The following is a 22,987-nucleotide window of genomic DNA, read 5'->3' as shown; positions in this document are numbered from 1 at the left end:
GAGGATATCAGATTCCCCGGAACTGGAGTTATAGACAGTTGTGAGCTGCCTTGTGGGTGCTGGGAATTGAACCCGGGTCTTCTTGAAGAGCAGCCAGTGCTCCTAACCATGAAGTACTTGTTATTGTCTGTTTTCTTTCCTTCTATTTGTCTTTTTCTGTGACAGGGTCTTGCATAGTCTTGTCTATCCTGGAACTTACTATATAGACCAGGATAGCTGCAAACTTACAGAAATCCACCTGCCTTTGCCTCCCAGTGCTGTGTTAAAAGGCTTGCACCACCATGCCTGACCCCTTTGCCTTATATTTCTCAGATTCTGATACTGCTATGAAACATGAAATTCTATGTGATTTGAAATCTTTAAAAAATTTGTGTGTGGGAGAGTCTTGGTGGTCTATGTACGTGTGTGTATGTTTTATGTGTACCCCTTGTGTGGAGGCCAGAAGTGGACATGGGTGTCTTCTGTGTGTCCCCATTTTGTCTTGTCTCTGCATCCCTGCACTCCATCCTCTGCTGGTTACTCAACTTTTACACAGGACTAGTATTCGAACTCAGGTTTCCATGTTACTCAACTTTTACACAGGACTAGTATCCGAACTCAGGTCTCCATGTTACTCAACTTTTACACAGGACTAGTATCCGAACTCAGGTCTCCATGTTTGTTACTCAGCGTTTACACAGGACTAGTATCCGAACTCAGGTCTCCATGTTGTTAGTCATTTTACCCCTGAGCCATTTTTCAATTCAGTCTCATGATTTGAATTGAAATCTCTTTAAAAAAATACTGGCCGGGCAGTGGTGGCGCACGCCTTTAATCCCAGTACTCGGGAGGCAGAGGCAGGCGGATCGAGACCAGCCTGGTCTACAAGAGCTAGTTCCAGGACAGGCTCCAAAACCACAGAGAAACCCTGTCTCGAAAAACCAAAAATAAATAAATAAATAAAAATAAAAAAATAAAAAAAATACTGATTTATTATCTATACAGTGTTCTGCCCATATCTGTTATAAACTTACTGGAACATCTCTGCATTCCCCCTTCCCTTCCAGGTTTCATTCAAGTTTTGGTGGATTAGACATGGTAATATATCTGTATAAGACTCTGCCACTGTGGTATTGTAAAGCTACATTATGGTGACAGAGACAACGACCTTGGCAAGGAAGGGCTGTTCTATGTGGCTTTTGTTGTCATCTGAAAGTCTCAGTGTGACTGGTTACTTCAGACTAAGTTTAAAACTGGAACACTTTAGACTAGTTTGAGATTGGATTTTGGTTGATACTCACCCTGCTTTGACAAAGGCAATTCGATAGCTTTATTCTTTACTTTTCCCTCATTTTAATATTTATCAGTTTTATTAGCTACACATTTGAATTTTTAAAATCATGATTTCAGATGTAGATTCTCAACCATCCCTCCATAATCGTGAAAGACTTGAGTTCTGCCTGTAGTGATATGTTTTCTGCGTAGTTAGGAGAGCTGTCATAGCTCCTCAGCTTCATAGGGCAAATTCAGAAATTGCATTTGTCTGCTTGTAACATCAAACAAGTAACAGTGGCTTAATACAGTACTTCTCCGCTATAGAAGATGAGGGGGCTAGTAGTCCAGACGTCTGAGGCCCTTGGTTTCATACCATCACAAGCTAGCCTGTGATGCCCATATTCATGACGGTGTGGTATTTGTTTCATCTCCAGCTCACATCTGGTCCAGAAGAATGGGACAGAAAGACAAAGAGATGGCAGCTGAGTTAGTACCCTTTTAAGGGGCTTTTTCTTCCTGGATGCTTTAATCATTGACTTCTATTTATTTATTGGTTTGAACTATGTAACTTGGGCATTGCAAGGGAGATTGGGGATTGAAGCTTTTTAGCTGGGTCGTACATTATTACTTCAATAGAGTAGAAAGCTGTGAATAAAGCTGCTGCTTTGTTTTGTCAAAACTAGGTGACTCATACCCAAGGTTCTCTTGATAAAGATACAAACGATTATAATTTTATTTATTTTATGTGTATTGGTGTTTTGCCTGCATGTATGTCTGAGGGTGTCAGATCTTGGAGTTACAGTTTATGCCATGTGGGTGCTGGGAGTTGAACCTGGGTCCTCTGGAAAAGCAGTGCTCTTAACCGCTGAACCATCTCTCCAGTTCCTGACCTGAATCCTAATTTTGTTTGCACTGTTTTATTTGCATTTTTTTTGTGAGGCCAGCTAATTGTTGGGTTATTGTAATGATTAGGTGAAAAACAGATATTTAAGAGTTTGCTCAGCATACTAAATTGTCAGTTAATGTCACCATTCATGATAACAGTGGCGAAGCAATATACAAAGAATGGGTTATTTTTGTATTCTGTCTTAAGCAAGGAATTTCTTTTCCTTGAAGAATATTCCACTATTTGATTAATTCATTCAAGTATTTATTATGCACCTGTTATATCCGGGTCTAGGTGCAGAAGTGAAGCAGGGAAGCGAATTCAGAAGTCTTTCCTGTCCTGGAGTCCATGGTTCTGCGTAGGTGAAAAGGGGAAGGATTGTAGGTTGGCAGAGATAGATGTGGTGTGCAGTTTTAAATAGGCTAAGGAAAGCCTCACCTGTGCGACATTGAGGGACGACCTGAAGGAGGTGTAGCAGTAATTGTGTGCTTATCATAGAGAGTTTGATCCAAGAGGAACTGAGGAGAGGAGTAGGTATGGGTGGCAAGAGCAGTGAAATAATGCTCGCGGGTGAAGAGGTTCAAAAGATAGTGTGGTAGGGATGCAAGCCTTGATCAGAATTTAAGTCCTTCAGGGAACTTAACATTGTTTATTTGTGTGGGCATAGGCATGCATATCGATGTCAGAGCACAGGTTGTGTCAACTAGTTCTTTTTTTCTTTTTTTTTTCTTTTCTTTTCTTTTTTTTTTTGGTTTTTCGAGACAGGGTTTCTCTGTGGTTTTGGAGCCTGTCCTGGAAGTAGCTCTTGTAGACCGGGCTGGTCTCGAACTCGCAGAGATCCGCCTGCCTCTGCCTCCCGAGTGCTGGAATTAAAGGCGTGCGCCACCACCGCCCGGCCTTGTCAACTAGTTCTTATTCCACTGTGCTGGTTTGAATGAGAAAGGCCCCCGTAGGTTCATATATTTAGTAAAGTAGGCTGGTCTGCCTTAGCATCTCAGGTGCTGGGATTAAAGGTGTGCTCTACCACTGCCTGGTGTCTTTGTCATAGTAGTGGTTTGAATAGGCACATAGGGAGTGGCACTGTTAGGTGTGGCCTTGCTGTAGTAGGTGTGGCTTCTTTGGAGGAAGTGAGTCACTAGGGAGTGGACTTTGAGGTCTAAAAAAGTTCAAAGTAGGCTAGTGTATAACAGTCTCTTCCTGTTGCCTGTGGATCCAGATGTAGAACTCTTAGCTGCCTCTCAGTACCATGTCTGCCTGCATGAGGCCATGCTTCTTCCCACCATGACAATAATGGACTAAACCACTGAACAATAAATCAGCCCAAATTAACTGTTTTCCTTTATAGGAGTTGCTGTGGTCATGGTGTCTCTTCACAGCAATAAAAATCGTAACAAAGACCTTACCTTTTATGTTAACAGTCTGACTTAGCTTGTTTCTTTAGTAAATGCAAAGCCTCACTAAGAAATGCCTTACAATCTCTAGACCATGTATCTCTTATGTGTTTTGAGTCAGGATTTTTCTGTGTAGCTCTGACTGTCCTGAAATTTACTCTGTAGACCAGACTGGCCTCAAATTCACAGAGATCCTCCTGCCTATGCTTCCTGAATGGTGGATTAAAGGCAGGTGCTACCACCTCCCGGCTATGACTAGGTTTTTTATGGCATTTTTTATATATATGAAATTACATTTTGCTGTGTCAAAAGACTATAACCAATGCAGCTTACAAAAGGAAGCATTTAAGCCGCGCTGTGGTGGTGCACACCTTTAATCCCAGTACTTGGGAGGCAGAGGAGGGTGGATCTCTGAGTTTGAGGCCAGCCTGGTCTACAGAGTGGGTTCCAGGATAGCCAGGGTCACACAGAGAAGTCGTAATTCAGGAAACAAAAACAAACAAAAAGGCATTTAATTTGGGGGCTCACAGTTCCAGAGGATTAGAGGCCATAACCATCATGGCAGGGAGTTTGGCAGCAGGCAGGCATGGTGCTGGTTTCAGTAGCTGAGAGTTTGTATCTTGACAACTTCCAAGCTGAGATGCTGTCTGTGTGTATTGAAACCTCAAAGCCCACACCCAGTGGCACACCTCCTCTAATAAGGCCATACCTCCTAATCCTTCCCAAACAGTTCCACCAACTGGGCATCAAGTTTTCAAATACATGAGCCTGTGGAGCCGTTCTCATTAAACCACCACTATGCTTCCCAACCTTATCTTCCAACCCCCCCCCCCCCGCTTTGCAGACATAGTTCTTTTCAGACATTTTTATCCACACAGCCTGAGTTTGAGCCCCAAAATCTACTCGATGAAAGCAGAGAACTAACTCTTCTAAGTTGTCCTTTGACTTCTACATGCACACTAAGATGTGATCTAGATGAACAATTATGACTGATGTTTTGATTTGCTATTTCATTGATAGTTCATTAACTAAGTTGTGTGTTGAGGAAATAAGAACTAAGTTAAAACCATTTTGTTGTATATGTAGTGAAGAGTGAAATGTGTACCCTGGCAGTGCTGAAGTGTGCGTGGGCAGCCCGAATATGGCGGTTCTGTTGAACTTGTGCATATTGATTTTCATGATCTAAGTTGATGAGGATGATTGATGTGGTCTCTTCCTCAAGAGGGCACCAGCTCTCACTACAGATAGTTGTGAGCCACCATGTGGTTGCTGGGAATTGAACTCAGGACCTATGGAAGAGCAGGCAGTGCTCTTAACTGCTGAGCCATCTCTAGTAATCCCATATCTATGCCTTTTATTTCTCAGGTTTTTAGTTACCTATTATCACCTGAGACCTGACATTTTTATTTATTTGTTTGTTTGTTTGTTTTTGAGACAGGGTTTTTTTCGTGTAGCTCTGGCTGTCCTGGAACTTGTTTTGCAGAAAGAACAGGTTGGCCTTGAACTCACATAGATCACTCAGCCTCTTTCTCCCAAGTGTTGTGATCAAGTGCCACCACACCTGACTGAGATCTGAAAATTTTAAATGGAAAATTCCAGAAATAGCTCCTGAGCTTTAAATTGTGACTCTTTTGAGTAACACAGTGAGACTGGCTACAGTTCTCACTGCTGGACATGGAGTCCAGGATGTCCATGCTGCCGTCTCTGTCAGCAGGTGTTCCCTGACTAAACCATGTGGTATTGGACTCAGTCGGTGTTAACTAGCCCTTAGTGATGGCCCCAATGCAAGACATAGAGGTGCTGGCAGTTCTCACATACATGACAAAGAGAAGCCATAGAGGATTTCCCTGACAACAAAACATACAAGCTGCATTTGCAGCTTTTGTTTTTTGTTTTTTATTTTTGCATTCACACACACATATACATATATGAATGATAGGCTGACCTTGAATTCACATTCTTCTGCCTCTCAAAGGCTATAATTAGAGGTGGGGTGTACCACCCAGCTCCAAGGTGAAAGGTCTTAATATTCAAAAGAAAAAAATGAGCTGATCATGGTAACTCCTGTCTGTAATCATATAGTACTGGAGAGATAGAGGCAGGAGGATTAGGAGTTCAAGGTCATCCTCTTTTACAGAGAGTTCAAAGCTAGCCTAGGCTGTAAGAGACTGTTTCAAACAAACATGGTAATTGGGGTTGCTAAGGTATGTGATGAGAGTGGATCCTGCATCTATAAAATTGTAAATCAGGAAATTATATATCATTGTAATTATTGTTTGAATTTGTCACTTTTTTGCTTCTTATTGTGCCTAATTTTGAGATTAAACTTTATTATAATTGTGAAAAAAAAAATCTTTGTAGAGTTCAGTATTATTCCCTGGTTGCAGGCATCTTCCGGGAGGGTTGGAAGGCATTCTCCATCAGTGGCAGCTGTAGCTGGGCTTTTCAGCCCCATCATGTTTTGCTTATGTAGACATAACATTAACATAGTTCAGACTAACATTTCAGGTTTTGTTTACAGTTAGTTTAAATTATCTAGAGATAGATTAGAATAATACCACTAGAGAATACTCTTGGAAAATTAACTTGATCACTAGTAGCACATGATACAGATGTGAGATTGTTTAATTAGACACAGTGACTATGTAGGAGACTCATTGTGTCTTTGTGATTTGAAAATTCTTCTCCCCACAGTTAGCTTCCTTCAATTATCTGTTTCCAGGACTCACGTATTGGCTTCTCACTGAGAGCGCAGAGGGTTGAGTCTTCTGATGGTTTTGTACGTAGAAGCGAGTCTAAGTCACTGTCACTTTGCTTAACTCTGTACTCAAGGGCCTCATAAAAGATGCTCAGCCTTTTAAAAAGCTAATTGCTGAGTACTTCAGTGGTAGTCTGTTGGGATAGTTTTATTTCATTTTGTATTTTATTAGACAAATGGGCAGATAAAGACAAACCACTAAAGAGAAGGCAACACAAGTACATCTGATAATTGTTTCCGCTGAGGAAGGTATGGAAATCAGGTGTGTCCTGTTGACTTCAGATAACTGAAGATGACAGCTTAGTCTTCTGAATTGTAGAGTAAATCTTTTTTGTTGGGATGGTAGGGCATATGGAACCTAACATTTTGAGATCTCCAGATTTTCTGAAGTGGCTGTGCCATTTTGTAATCCTACTAACAATGCAGGAATATTCCAATATTTTATATATATTTTCCTATTGACACTTTATTTTCTGAGGTAGGATCATTTGATGTTTCCCAGCCTGGCTTTGAACTCATTTTTCCATCTCAGCCCTCCTAGCAACTACTCTTAGATGTTGTCTGTGCTGTCCTGGGAATTGAACCTAGTGCCATATTTATCCTAGACAAGCATTCTACCTCCATGTATGTCCTCAGATCTCCGCTCCCCCAAGCCAGGGCCTTGGACTTGCACTGTTACAAGGTGTGGCCTTGTTGGAGAAAGTGTGTCACTGTGGGGCCAGATTCAGATAGTTGACTTCCTGTTGTCTGCAGGATGTAGCACTCTCAACTCTAGCACCTTATCTGTCTGCATGCCAGCATGATGATAATGGATGAACCTCTGAAACTGTAAATGATCCACTCCAATTAAATGTTTTCTTTATCAGAGTTGCCCTGGCCATGGAGTCTTTCTTAGCAATAGAAACCCAAGCTGAGACAACCCAGCACTCTAGAATTGATTATTTCATTCCAATATAATAGAAATCTTTTCTTCTTATGAATAAAACATACATCATGTAAGTTGAGAGAAATAATGTCATACGTCCTCATTAAAACCTATAGACAACAACACTCAAGAGACAAAGGCAGGCGAATTTCTGAGTTCAAGACCAGCCTGGTCTATAGGTCTATAGAGCGAGTCAGTTTGTACATTACAAACGAGGACCTTTTTTGTTTGTTTTTCTGCTATCTATCCACCATCCATCCATCATCCATCCATCCGTCTCTATCATCCGTCCGTCCATCTATCTAATCTATCTGTATTTGACAGGGTTTCTCTGTGTAGCCCTGGCTGTCCTAGAACTAGCTCTGTAGACCCGGCCGAAATGGAACTCACAGAGATCTGCCTGCCTCTGCCTCCTGAGTGCTGGGATCAAAGGCGTACACCACTATGCCCAGCTGTTTTTTTTTTTTTTTTTTTTTTAAAGGCAGGCACTCATTATGTAGCCTTGGCTAGCCTGGAGTTCCTTATGTATACCAAGCTGGCCTGGAACTCAGAGATCTCCCTGCTTCTACCTTCTAAGTGCTGGGATTAAAGGTGTGGGCCACTGTTGACTGACGTTTTTGTCCTGCCTGGTTCCCGCAGTCATTAAGTCCCAAAGAAATCACACAGAGGTCTATGTTAATTATAAATTGATTGGCCTAGTATCTCATAGTATCTCAGGCTTATTATTAACTCTTAGAATTTTTATTAGCTCATAATTCTTGTCTGTGTTTGCTATGTGGTACCTTTTTTGGCTAGGCAGTCACAACTTGCTTGCTTTGTGTCTGGCTTCCTCTCTGTCTGGGTGACGACTGCAGACTGAAACTTCCCTCTTTCCAAAATTCTCTTTGACCTGCCTCTATTTCCTGCCTGGTCGCTCCATTCATACTTCCTGCCTGGCTACTGGCCAATCAGTGTTTATTTAAAATACAAGTGACAGGGTACAGACCATTGTCCCAAAGTAACCCCCCCCCAGTTTTTAAACAAGAACTCTGAATCAAATCTCCTTTGTTTAGCTTTCTACTGACCATTATCCATAGCAACTTATAATGAACATTCTAAACAAAGGCAAACATCCATAATCCATTTTTTGGGAATGTGGACATTGTTTTTCCAGGCTACTTCTTGCTGATTGGGGGCCCTGATAATCTTATGGGGACCTAAAGAAAATTTAGAATTATGATCAAGTCCTGACTGGACTATCTTGTGAGGCTTGATCATCTCAGATAGCAGTCTTTGAACTGTTCTGGATGTAGAACTCAGACATCTGGGCCATTCTTCCTATTGGAGATTTCTCAGGGTCTTCTTTGGTCAAACCTGATTTTTCTCAACGTAGAATGAATCCACAGTCCCTCATTTCCTATGGAAACAAAAGCAAAACCTCTTCTCCAAAGTAACATATCTTTTGACTTCAATTTTGAAGTCAATACATTTTCAATATATATATATATATATATATGATTAATTCAGGAGTATTTATAATCAAATGTCTTTTAGCAGCTTTTGCTCCTTCCTCAGTTATCAAACAGTTTAAAGACAACACAATAACATACAGTATCCAGTTTCCCTTGTATTTTTCATCTTTACATGGCTTTATTTTAACCTCTATTTCTTTTATTTTTAAGTTTTGGCTTTTTGAGACAGGGTTTCTCTGTGTATCTTTGGCTGTCCTGGAATTCACTCTGTAGACCAGGCTGTCCTTGAATTCACAGAGATCTACCTGCCTCTGCCTCCCAAGTGCTGGGATTAAAGGTGTGTGCCACCACACCCAACTACTCTCTTTTATCTTTTTCTTTTTTTTTTTTTAAAAAAAGGGATTTTATCCTCTTTTTTCTTCTAAGCCTACATATATTTTTATTTTTATTTATTTTTACCTACATATATTTTTAAACACACAGTAAACCATTTAGAGGTTTTCTTTGTTTTTGCATCTATCTTTACTGTATATCTCTCTTTTCCTGACCACATGAGTCCTTAATTTGCTAAGCGATATGGCCAGGATTAAAGCCGTGGCTTTGATGGCTGGATCCAGCCCATTCCTTAGCTTTTTTCTGAGAGTCTAGCCTCATGGCAGAGGTACTGGCCAGAGCCATATTTATTGCCACAACTTCTATGGCATTTCAAGGTCCCTGCCACCATCAAAAAGCTTGCAGTCAGCTTTTCATCAACACTATTTAAATTTTTCGTGGCAGGACCACTCAAAAGAGCTGCAATGTTTTGCAGCTAAAGCTGAGTCAGGAAGCCTCTCTTAAATGAGAGCACTTGCCTCTAGCAAGCAGAGCCCGCCCGAGAAAGTGCTGCTATCAAGAAGCCGTGCTTAACTCTATTCTTTTCTATCTAGAATAACTTTCCAAGCTCTCTCAGGCTTTTAAGTGGATTTGGTTAGTCCCATGTTTGCACACCAGGCCATCACATCAGGTGCTGTGTTAACTACTTGTTTCTTGTACTTGTAGAAAATATGTATCCTTTTATTTAGCGTTTTGCTCAATGCTTTTTTCCTGATACCCCTCCCCACTTTAGATATTTAGGGTTTTGTTTTGTTTCTCAGATGGGGTTTTACACTATAACCTTTGTTAACCTTGAACTCCCTGAGCCTGGGTTGGTCTGGAACTCAGTGATGCTCCTGTTTTATCCTGATGCACATTCTGATTGTAGACCTGTAATGAAATGATCACTGGAACAATTACTGACAACCATACTGATTAAATCACTTAACACTTTTTTCCATTAATGGGCAGACAAAGCTTGTGCCTCTGAAAAGCCTCTGGAGACCAAGGTCAGGGTGCAGTATTTTAAAAGACAAAGCCCACAAAGACTATAATATACATTTAAGTTAATGTGGGGTAAAATTGGCCTTTAAATGTTTATTTCTGGCAGAGCATAGTAATACTTCAGTTATAATATCACATTTTTTTTTAAAAGTTTTTCAAGACAAGGTTTCTCTGTAGTCCTGGCTGTCCTCGAACTAGCCTTGTACACCAGGCTGGCCTTGAACTCACACATAACAATTATTTTTTTGGGGGGTTGGAGAGATGGCTCAGAGGTTAAAAGCACTGACTACTCTTCCAGAGGTCCTGAGTTCAATTCCCAGCAACCACATGATGGCTCGCAACATCTGTAATGAGATCTGGCGCCCTCTTCTGGTGTGTGAGAAGCAGAATGTTGTACACATAATAAATAAATAAATTAAAAAAACAATTTTTTTTTACTTATTTTTATTAGTTATTAGTTTACTTTAATTATTTTGGCTAATTCATCTGGACCATGGTCAAGGCAATGGAACTTGCAGATGTATTGCCAAGGCAGATGTGACTGTTGGGGTAGAGTGTAGGGGGCTGAGGACTGACGTCAGAACAGGATGGCAGTTGTCTGTGTAGGGTCACTTCTGAAGTTCTTCTATTTGAGACCCTGTCACTTACTGGACCTGGGGCTCACTGTTCCAATGAGACTAGCTGTCCAGTGGGTTCCAAGGGACCCTCCTGCCTCCTGTTTCCTCAGCACTGTGACCACAGGCATGTGCTGCCATGCCAAGCTTTTACCTGGGTTCTGGGTCTCTGATCTCAGGGTCTCATGCTTGTGTGGCAAGCACTTTATGAATGGAGCTGTCTCCCCAAACCATTTTACAGGTTGATTGGCAATCTTATTAAAGTCGAAGTTACTGAAAGTAAATGCTTGTTATAAGGGAGTGGGTATCTTTGCCTCAGAGTAGTGCAGACATCTGGGTTTTGAGCCCAGCAGTCTGCCGAGGACTGTGTTGATTAGTGCAGTTAGACTGTGCAATGCACAAACCATTTTCCCCCTCACTTGCCAACATTTTCTTGAGATTGCTTTTATGTTTGCGAGGAAGATGAGAGTCTAGAGAAGGAGGAAGAGAATTAATGAGCACTTTCCCTGTAGTGTTTAATGTTTTTCCATCTGGGTCTTACTGTACAAGAGAACGTTTAGTGTACAGTCATACAAGTGATTAAGACGTTGGGGGTGTGGATCCCATGCAATTTCGGTAAAATGTATGAAGGATGGAGAGCTGGTAGGGGTAATTTGCCCTTCTGTGTTTTAGGAAAGTACTTTTGAATCTTAATAAGCTCACCCTAGACCAAATAATACTTGATAAACACATGTGTTTGAATAGTTAAATAACTGAAAATTGCATAATGAGTAAATAAGTGAGTAATAGCAATCATTAATTGAGTATTTCTCTGTCAGGCATATGGTTGGGAAATGGAAATTTATTCTATCATTGGTGGAACTGTGGTGTAAATTTCAGTCCTTTCAATAGAAGTTCTTGGAAATAGGTGAATTTTGAGTCAGGCATTGAAAGGAGAACATTGTGCGGGTTAATATATAGAAAGACACCTTACTTGCATGAAGGTGCTAAATTGCATTAGGTCCATGAAAAATGGACACTTAATGCAGTGTGCAGTAGGCCTTGTAATCTGGAGGTCTGAGGAGTGACTTACAGGTGCACACTTCAGTCTTGGTGGAGGGAGGGTTCCACCTAGATGCGGTTTAAGAATAGTGCAGTCAGGAAGGCCCGTGCTGGGCCAGAGAGGAGAGGGAGGGAGACTGGATGGCTGAAGAGAATGTGAGTGAGACAACTTCCACAACCTTAAAGGGCTTGATAATCCCCTGAACCTTGTTTTTGGGAATAGGGGCAGGGCAGAAGGGGACATCAACCAACAAAAGCATTTTAGATTACCCATTCACTTCTGCACTGGGGCTGGGTTTTGGCTGCTTTTGAAGCATTGCTCCATGCTCTTTTCAAAATTCTTGGATTAGGAGGTAACGGTTATAGTGTTCCTTGTTTGTTTTATTCAGTTTTTCGAGACAGTTTCTCTTTGTAGTCCTGGCGGAGCTGAACGGTCTCTTGAGACCAGGCTGGCCTAACAGATTTTACTGCCTCTGCCTCCTGTGATCTGGGATTAAAGGTGTGTGCCACTATACTTGGCTAGAAGTTACTGTTTTAGGATGTCTGCTTGATTAAAATTTTTGCATGTAGGATATTTTGTAACTGTCACTCAGGGAAAGAGTGAACCTACTTTATGATGTAGTCACTTCCACTCCTCATTCTCAACTCCTCGCAGCCACTATTTTGTCTCTGGATTTGCGTATTCCGAACATTTTACATAGAGGAAATCTGGTAATATGTGTCTTAGATGCTTGACTTCCCTCTCTTAGCCTATTCTTTTTCTTTTTTTAGGTTTACCCATGCTGTAGTGTGTGTCAGTATTCATTTCTTGGCTCATGGCTACAGCACTTCTGGCCTTGGCTTCCATTATCCTTCCTGAGGAACTGCTGCCTCCCTCTTTGACTAACATGGATCCTTTTAGTTACATCGAGCCCGTCCAGATAATTCAACATCACCTTCCCATCCTAAGATTTGCACTTTCCTTCTTTTTTATTTTTTGGGACTGGGTCTCATGTAGTGAGACCTGGAACTGACTCTACAGCCCAATCTGTCCTTAGACTCTGAACCTTTTGCTTCTGCTCCTTGAATGCTGGGGTTATGGTTATGAGCCACCTTGCTTAGCTTCAGATCTTTAGGTTGGCAATATTTAACAAGTATTTCTAAAAAAGTATTTTTATTTGATGTGTGGATGTTTTTCCTACATGTATGTCTATTCATGGTTGGTACCTGTGGAGGCCAGAAGAGGGCATTGGATCCCTTGGAACTGGAGTTAGAGGTGGCTGTGTACCAACTACCAAGTGTATGTTGGAAGATACAAGAGATGCAAGTTCTTTAACATGAGCCATCTCTCCAACTCTAACATTTATTATTATTATTTTGCCATATAGGGTAATATGTCTTTAAGTTTTTTGAGATAGAACACTTACATCTTGGGGGTGGGAGCATTATTTCAGGTACTGCATGGAGTACAGATCGCTCACTGTTGACCCTGCTGCTCCTAAGGCTTAGTCCTCAGAGTGTTTTCTTTGTTGTTTGGATAAACTCTTTATCTTGTCTCTGAGTTCACAGATTTTGTCTGTGTGATCTATACACCACTGAGCTCCTAGCAAATGCCTTTTCTCAGTCAGTATATATCTTATTTGTACAGTTCCATTCGGTCCTTGAAAAATAACTTCTGGGTGCACATTTTATTGTTTTTTCTTCACATCAAGAGAAAAGATGTTTTTGGTGTGCTGAACAAACCTTTGTAGATAAATCCACAGTGTGACAGCCACTGCTGTTCGTCTCCTTCAGACAAGTGCCAAGACTGAAAGAAGCAAGAATCTGGGGCTGAGGACAGGCTGTGTCGGTGGAGCTAGTAGTGCTCAGCAGCCTCTAGCACAGCCCCTTATACATATTCCTAAGTTACAGGAGCGTACGTGCGTGCGTGTGAGCATGTGTGTATGTGTATACCCACGCTGTACCTATGTAGAGGTCAGAGGACAGTTTCTGGGATTCACTTCCCTCTTTTATGTGGGTCCTGTGGCTGGAACTCAGGTCAGGCTTGGTAGCAAGTGTCTTTACAGGCTCAGCACTCCTCCCTCCCCCCAGTAGTTTCTTCATTGACAATATAAATTTTTTGTTAGCTTTTTGACATTCTCAGGCTGACCCCCAACTTGTCGTGTAGTCAAAGGCGACTTGGGACTGGACTTACAGGGGTGGGATACTACCACATCCAGTGTTACGCATTTTGATGTCATCTTGGACATTTGGGTTATTATGTTGGCCGACTCTTAATTCTATTTTACTCTTATATTTTGGCAAGCAGTTGTTCTACTTTGGTTTGGTGTATAACTTTATCCTACTTTTGGGAGTTGTAATACCCTTGACAGTTCAGTTTTCAGGGCTCTTGTAATGTGTAGAGGACTATGGTCATGCTGGTGCTGGGGTCCTTTGGGCCAGTCCTGTCCTGGGTGAGGACTGGGGAATATTTTGACCTTCTAGGTCTGTCTGTGCTGAGCTGCCTTTTTCACAGATCTTTAGCCAGAGGGCAGTCTTTTCTAGTTTGTTGACTTGTCCATGCATCTGTCTATCTTGATGGCTCTGAAGTGCAGACCTCTCTGTTGTGTAGCCTGAAACAGATGTAGTATTATGGTGTTATGTTCTTTGGACTCTTTTGGGGGCCCGCCAGCCAGCTCCCAAATGAATCCCACAGAATCTTTTTTATAAACATCTTTAGCTTGTCTTGTTTCTTGCCTGCTTTTCTTTTTGGTTTTTCGAGACAGGGTTTCTCTGTGGTTTTGGAGCCTGTCCTGGAACTAGCTCTTGTAGACCAGGCTGGTCTCGAACTCACAGAGATCCGCCTGCCTCTGCCTCCCAAGTGCTGGGATTAAAGGCGTGCGCCACCACCGCCCGGCTGCCTGCTTTTCTTAACTTATATTGTCCTCTCTACCCTTTGGCCTCTGATTTTTCTTGTTTTCTTCTTTAAATCTTACTCTTATTCCATGGATTGCTGTGTAGCTGGGTGGCTGGCCCCTGATGTCTTTCTCGGGCAACTTTTCTGAACCCCTTCTCCCAGTTTTCTCCTTCAATATAGTCTCTCCATCTGCTAGCCCCGCCTTCCTTTCTCCTGCTGCGCTATTGGCCATTCAGATCTTTATTAGCCGGTCAGGTATTTGATACAGGCAAAGTATCACAGCTTCACAGAGTTAAACAAATGCAACATAAACAAAAGTAACACATCTTAAAATAATATTCCCAACAGGGCGAGAAAAGGGAAATGCTGTGAGCTCACCATAGGCTTTCCTGGCCCCCAGGTCTCTAGGTGCTCTACCTCCTTTTTATATCTTCCAAAGCCTGTTGGTGATTATTTTTCAGTTTTTATGGTATATAGTTATATTTGGAGAACAGAGTATGGGGCCTATGCTATCGTACTTTGGAACTAAATCATAACGATTTTTGATTTTTTTTTTTTTCACTGTTATTTTTTGGCTACAGACATGAAATAGCCGAGGGTGTTTTTTTTTGTTTTTTTTTTTTAATTCTAAGATACATTTTCATTTATCTAGTATGTGTGTGTGGTGGTGCACAGATGCTGTGGTATGAGTGTGGAGGTCAGAGGGCATCTTTTTGGAGTCATTTGTGGGCCTTGGATTTGAACTCAGGCTGTCAGGCTTGGTGGCAGGTGAAACCTTTACCCACTGAGCCACCTTGCCGGCCCTGAGGTTCTTAAGGTTGTATTCACCAGCTCTCTATGGCGTTTCTCCTCTTCTGTTGTCCACTGTGGGGTAAGATAGGCTTAGTCTTCACTGTTTAAAGTGAGGATTTGAAATGTCATGCTTAAATGTGTATTTATTTATGTGTTTGGGATTTGAAAGGTCATGCTTTACATGTGTGGTTATTGTTCGTGTGTTTGTTTTCAGGGAGTGGAGCAACTGCCGTGGTTCAAGCTGCTTACTGTGCCCCCAAAAAGGAGAGAGTGGCCATCAAACGGATAAACCTCGAGAAGTGTCAGACTAGCATGGATGAACTCCTGGTATGCACAGCTCATATTTCTGTCTTTCTCTTTAAGAATTATTTATTTTTATGTGCATTGGTATTTGGCCAACATGTATGTCTGTATGAGGGTGTTGGATTCTCTGGAACCAGAGTTAAAGACAGTTGTGAGCTGCCATGTGGGTGCCAACATTTGAACTTGCGTCCTCTGGAAGAGCAGCCAGTATTTTAACTGCTGGGCCATCTCTTCTGCCCCATAGCTCATATTTCTTGATTGGAGAGACATGCTCTTTGTAGTTTATGTTAAAGGATGTTTTAGTTTCTTTTGAAAAAATGACTAATTTTCATTAGTAAATGATTATTATAAAAATTATAAAATCAAAGTAAGTTAAAAAATTACAATCATACTACTCTCAGGTAGCATTTGATACATACTTTTTTAGACTGAATATTTAAATTTATTAGCAGTTTTGTGATTTTTTTTGCTGTCATTTACTGCACATTTTGGAAGCTACTTAATTGCACTTCCTGCCTACTCAGGTAATATTATCTCCCTTCTCAAGTCTTCGATGGAGTTGAAGACTAGATAGACATAGTTAGGTACCTTCCTCATATGACTTAGCCAAGCCATTTCTAATATAAGACTTAGACTCCTTTGGATAAAAAAAAAAAAAAAATTACTGAAACATTTAACATACGTTTCTTGCTTAATATTGTTTATGGTGGTTGTAATTCTACTTTTTTATACTTGATATCTGTTCTTATTGTATATAGTGTTCTATTGGGTTTGAAACTCTTATTTAGGCAAAAAGGGGAGGTGCAGAGGAACCTCATTCAGCCAATGGACTTTGAGAGGCTAGACCAGGTTGGGCGTGGCCTTGGGTACCAAAAAGTGCCTGCTTGTGCACCTCACCTGCCCTCTCCTTTCTTGCCTGGCTTCTGGATTTGGTTCCTGTTCCCCATTCCTGCAGAGGACTGTGATCTGTGAGTCTCCCCTAAATAAAGAACCCCTTATTATGCTTAGTTCTGATCTAGTATGGGATTACTTTATTCGTGTTCTCCTACATTTATTTATTTTTTGGTTTTTGAGACAGGGTGTCTCTTTATATAACTCTGGCTGTCCTGTATGTAGACTGGCCTGACCTTGAATTTATAGGAAATCCTCCTGCCTATACCTCCTGAATACTGGGATTAAAAGGCATGTGCCTTCATGCCTGGCTCATTTAATACTTTTTTTTTTTCATTTTTGCAGAGTTAGCAATCAAATCTAAGGTTGTATATGTGCTAGGTAAATGCTACTCTACTGAGTTATATTTCCAGTTCATGTTTTAAATCGTAGTGAGTTTTTATATTTTGTTTGTTTATTTTGCTTATAGGAAATATAATAGCCTCTTTAGGGGCCTTCCTAAATAATACAGTTTTTTAAAGCTGTAAGCTACCATACTCGATGTCTTGATATTTTTATAATTTTTTTCTAAGATTATCTACAGTGGAGCTGGAGAGTTGGCTCAGTAATTAAGGTCACTTGTTGCTCTCCCATAGAACCTGCCCAGCCCGCATGGCGACTTACAGCCATAGGTAACTCCAGCAGTAGGTAGGGTCACGTCTTCTTCTGACTTCACCAACACTAAGCGTGCACGCGGTGCTCATACATACAGATAGGCATGAATAAAATAAATCTAAAAGAATATTTTTTTTAAAAAGGTATATACAGCTAGTGATAGAAAAGTCAGAAATGGACTTTAAAGGCATTTACTGCTAAACTTGATGACCTGAGTTTAATTCTTAGAACCCACAGGTGAAAGTAAAGAACCAATTCCCAAAAATTGTCCTCTGGGGTATGTCTGCATACACACCATGGCAGCATCCATAGATATATGCATGCATGCACTCATATTCTCTCTCTTTCTCTCTCTCAATAAATGTAATCAAGCAATGATAAGACAAGGCAGGGATTAGGACTGATGAGATTTCCTGCCTATCTATAAGTTATTCTACCCTCACCGATTTTATTTATGGTACCAGGGAGTAAACCCAGGTCTCGCCTGCCAGACAGGGTGAATTGCGTTACTGGTGTTAGCCATACTGAATATTGGGGACTAATTGAAATGAAAGAAAATATAATAGTGGAATTTTGTATTGAACCAGAGGCAGATGAGACAAGTACATGTCAACTGGAGTTGACAACATATACATGGACGTGATCTGAAGTCTCTGGTGTGAGAACATAGACTTGGAATAGAGGCTTTCCTACTTCAAGATCTTGGGGTATGTTGCTACTAGTACCTTAGAGCACCATTCCAGCTTTGGGACAGCAATGATGATAAGAGCAGTTTGTGTATTTTGAGTTAATTCTGTTAAAATAAAAACAAACCCCCATAGTAAAACTGGATTTTAAGAATTCCAATGGGGGCTGGGTTGTGGGAGAGCTGGCTTAGCAGTTAGGAGCATTGACTGCTGTTCCAGAGGACCTGGGTTCAGTTCTTAGTAACTAACATAGTAGCACACAACCCTCTGTAACTCTGAACTGCAGCTCCAGGGGAGCTTATGCTCTCTTGGCCTCTGAGGGCACCAGGCTCACATGTGGTGCACTGATATATACATGAAAAACAAGAATACCACCGTCTATCTACATTTGCTCTTTTGGCGTATGTGGCAGGACTGGGTACAGTTTGTACTCTCAGTGCTTGGGAGGTAGGAGCTGAGGATTAGGAATTCAAGGTCATACTCAGCTACTTTGTAAGCTAAGGCTACTGTGGATACATGAGCTGCTGGTCCCATCTTAAGTATGGTTTTCATTGCTTTGAAGAGACACCATGACCACAGCAACTCTTACAAAGGAAAACATTTAATTGGGGCTGGTTTACAGGTTCAGAGGTTTAGTTTATTATTGTTTTTTTTCTTTCTTTCTTTATTAAAGATTTCTACCTTCTCCCCACCACCGCCTCCTATTTCCCTCCCTCTCCCCCGATCAAGTCTCCCTGCCTCGTCATCCCTAAGAGCAATCAGGGTTCCCTGCCCTGTGGGAAGTCCAAGGACCACCCACCTCCATCCAGGTCTAGTAAGGTGAGCATCCAAACTGCCTAGGCTCCCACAAAGCCAGTACCTGCAGTAGGATCAAAAACCCATTGCCATTGTTCTTGAGTTCTCAGTAGTCCTCATTGTCCTTTATGTTCAGCGAGTCTGGTTTTATCCCATGCTTTTTCAGACCCAGGCCAGCTGGCCTTGGTGAGTTCCCGATAGAACATCCCCATTGTCTCAGTGTGTGGGTGCACCCCTCGCGGTCCTGAGTTCCTTGCTCGTGCTCTCTCTCCTTCTGCTCCTGACTTGGACCTTGAGATTTCAGTCCGGTGCTCCAGTGTGGGTCTCTGTCTCTGTCTCCTTTCATCGCCTGATGAAGGTTAATATTCAGGAGGATGCCTATATGTTTTTCTTTGGGTTCACCTTCCTATTCGGCCTCTCCAGGATCGCGTATTATAGGCTCAATGTCCTTTACTTATGGCTAGAAACCAAATATGAGTGAGTACATCCCCTGTTCCTCTTTTTGGGTCTGGCTAGTTTATTATTGTTATGTTGTAAAGTATGGTGGGAATCACGGCGACATGCAGGCAGACATGGTGCTATAGAGAGAGCTGACAGTTCCTCATCTGGATCTGCAGGCAGAAAGAAGAGAGTGAGTCCTTGAACCTGGCTTGAGCTTCTGAAATCTAAAAAAGTCCATCCTTAGCAACACACTTCCTCTGAAAGAGCCACACCTACTACAAGGCCACACTTCTTAATAGTGCCATGTAGTGAGAAGGCAAGCAGGCCTGCTTTTCGTCTCAGCTCCTGCATGGTTAGCTTTACACCCGAAATAACAACACACAAACTGTATTCTTTTAAACACTGCATGGCCCAATAGTTCCAGCCTCTTAATGGCTAATTCTCACATCTTGATTAACCCATTTTTAATAATCTGTGTCGCACCACGAAGTGGTGTCTTACTGGGAAAGATTCAGGATGTCTGACCTGGTGGCTGGCTCCATGGCATCTGCCCCAGAGAGGAGAGCTATGGAGTCTGAGCTCACTTCCTCTTCCTCCCAGCATTCTGTTGTCTACTCCACCCACCTAAGGGCTGGCCTATCAAATGGCCAAGGCAATTTCTTTATTAACCAGTGAAATCAACACAAAACAGAAGACCCTCCTTTTTTTGTTTAAACAAAAAAGGCTTTCACTTTAACATAGTAAAATTACATATAACAAAACAGTTATCAAGCAAGAATTACAGTTACAATATTTATATCTATTTTATCTTTATCATAACAATGGAAAACTATAACCATCTATCTATTCTTCAACTCCATCAAAGATTCCAGAAGGATATAATATTACCTAATTAAACAAGAAATAAGCAACTTCCAAACTCTAGAAATGACAGAGACATCTCGCTACCTGGACAGTCACCCAAAGTTCTTTTGTACCATTGGGGCATCCATCTTCAGCCTACAGGCCCATAGTATCCAGCAGACATTTCCATGAAGCAGGAAATTTCAAAGACAGTTCAGTAACTTTCTGCTGTGTCCTGCATTACTGCAGAATGTCTTGCAGACTCTTTCGTGAATCAGGAACCCCGAAAGACCATCTCACCTTTAGGCAAGTTCAGCAGTCCTCTTTCTGCGGGTTCTCCGTCGAGTTTATGCAACAGTTCAGTCGAGCAGTTTCTTGCCCAAATGGCTATCAAACTCCATAAGGAGCCTCTTTGATGCCCATCTTCCTCTTGAAGTAGATTGGTGCTGCCAGGAGCAGATGTGTCTCATTGTCATGAAAAGTCCTAAGTTATTAAAACATTAAAAATGCCATATTCTGTAGTCTTTGAAAGATATGAAGAATGCCTATCTAACTGAAATATATCTCTATATATCTAGAAAACTAACATGACTACAAACTTGATTATCATTGATGATTATCCATTAACAACCTATATACATTACATTTTTAAATGAACTACACAATCACAATACCTTAATCAAGATTAGAAATATGTATACATATAACAAAATTGACCTTAAATTTATATCAATAAAGTCAAATCCATACCAATGCAAATTATTCATATCTATATCATATCCCCCTTTAAATATAAAAGAACATTTATAAACAATATTTGGGAATATGGGCGCAGTTATTTCTCTCCAAACTGCTTCATGCTGAATGGGGGCGCTGCTATTCAGGTCTTTCCTGGTTTAACCTATGTGCTAGATTCATCTCAGTCAGCAGTTGAGTAAAGTATTTTTTGAAGGTGTTCACAGCAACCTTTTAGGAGGGCATGGTCCATCATACCATTTTGGGATAGAAGCAATCCACAGGGTCTCATCCTGTGTGAAGACAGAAGGACTTTTCCAAAGCATCATATCCTTAGATCCAAATTTTGAAGTCAAGGTATTTTCAAAATATCTATGTTGGATTAGTTCAGCAGCATTTATAAACAGATATCTTTTAACAGCTGTTGCTCCTTCCTCAGCATTTAAACAATTCAAAGAGAGCATAATAGCATACAGTATCAAGATTCTCTGTGTATTTTCCATCTTTGTGTGGCTTTATTTTAACCTCTATTTTGTTTATTTTTACTTTTTGAGACAGGTTCTTTGTATATCTTTATCCTGGAATAACTCTGTAGACCAGGCTGTCCTTGAACTCACAGAGAACCGCTGGTCTCTGCCTCCCAGGCATTGGGATTAAAGGCATGTGCTACCACACCTTGAAGTCACAGAGGTCAATCTACCTCTGCCTCTCAAGTGTTGGGATTAAAGGTATGTACTACCACACCCAACTACTCTCTTTTTTTTTTTTTTTTTTTTTTTTACTTTAAGAACTTTAGCTTTTAGGTTGCATATTTAGAGTTTTTTTTTAATCTCTCTTTACTGTATATCTCTCTTTTTCTGACTACATGAGTCTTTAAAGAGAGGATTAAAGCTGTGGCTTTGAAGACTGGATCCAGCCCATTCCTTAGATTTCCAACCTCTTGGCTGAGGAACCAGCTGTAGCCATTTTTATTGCCACAACTCTATGGCATTTCAAGGTCCTTGCCAGCAAGCAAGCTGCAGCATTCTGCTCACAGACCACACTCAGTCAGACTGCCTGCCTGAAAGAGTCAGAGTTTGCCCTAGCAGGACTGCCCAGAAAGCCGGCACATCAACACAGTGCAGCTTTTTTCCTGCTGTGGCCTAAAACCGAAAAGCATGCGTTCAGCTTTTCATCAACACCGTTTAAGTGTTTCGTGGCAGGACCTCTTAAAAGAGCTGCAGGGTTTTGCAGCTAAAGCTGAGTCAGGAAGCCTCTCTTAGATGAGAACACTTGCTTGCCTCTAGCAAGCAGAGCAGACCCAAGAAATTGCTGCTACCAAGAAAACATGCTTTATTCTTTCCCAAGCCTTCTCAGGCTTTCTGTGGATTCAGTTATCCACGTCTGGGCGCCATTTGTAGAAGGAGCTGCGGGCTGCTTCCACCTCCCAGCTCCCTGCTACCTGACTAGCTTATGCCCGGAAATAACAACACACAAATTGTATTCTTTTAAACACTGCCTGGCCCAATAGTTCCAGCCTCTTAATGGCTAATTTTCACATCTTGACTAACCCATTTTTTAATAATCTGTGTAGCCAAGGCAGTTTCTTTATTAACCAATGAAATCAACACAAAACAGAAGACCCTCCCACATCAGTGCCACTCCCTTGGGACCAAGCATTCAAATCCATTGAGTCTGTGGGAGCCATTCTTTGTTGTTGTTGTTGTTTGGTTGTATTTTAGAGACAGGGGTTCTCTGTGTAACTCTGACTGTCCTTGAACTCTCTCTGTAGACCAGACTGGCCTCGAACTCACAGAGATCCGCCTGTGCTGGCATTAAAGGCATGCGCCACCCACCGCCTGGCTGCTGTGACCATTATTCAAACCATCACACTCCCAAAACATATTTATTAGTTTTATTTTCAAAATTTTAGATCGGTTTTTATTTGATGTGATGGGTTCCATTGAAAACAAGTAGTTTCTCTTTTAAAAATGTTTTTAGATCTTGGTTACGAGAGGGTAAGTTTCCATATGACTTGTTCAAACTTTTTTGTTTTAATCAACTCCTCACGACACCCGTGTATCTCCCATGTCCCATACACCAGCAGCTTCCCCTCCTGTCTACGCCTGCACTCGATTGGTAAAATGTTTACCATTCTAAGTTAGTATGGAATGCATAAAGGTCTGGGTTTGATCTTGGTGTGAAATTTGCATGTAAATGGATGGAACTAAAATAATTACATCAAATGAGGCAAACCAGGTACAGAAAAGCAAATGCTTTATGTCTTACTTCATGTGTGAATCCCAGCTTCACATCT

General features: G+C 41.3%; 1 protein-coding gene across 1 annotated transcript in view; it reads left to right on the top strand.

The window, feature by feature from the left end:
- Oxsr1 (oxidative stress responsive kinase 1) overlaps nt 1–22,987 on the top strand; it is a 105,051-nt gene that overhangs the window by 5,466 nt on the left and 76,598 nt on the right. The window contains exon 2 of the mRNA XM_057767492.1: nt 15,558–15,670. Within this exon, the coding sequence (XP_057623475.1) occupies nt 15,558–15,670 (113 nt within the window). The remainder of the gene's footprint in view (nt 1–15,557; nt 15,671–22,987) is intronic.

This window comes from Chionomys nivalis, chromosome 4 (assembly GCF_950005125.1).
Source record: "Chionomys nivalis chromosome 4, mChiNiv1.1, whole genome shotgun sequence".
Classification (NCBI taxonomy): domain Eukaryota; kingdom Metazoa; phylum Chordata; class Mammalia; order Rodentia; family Cricetidae; genus Chionomys; species Chionomys nivalis.
Note: the sequence above shows the minus strand (reverse complement) of the source record. Positions and strands in the feature narration are given on the sequence as shown.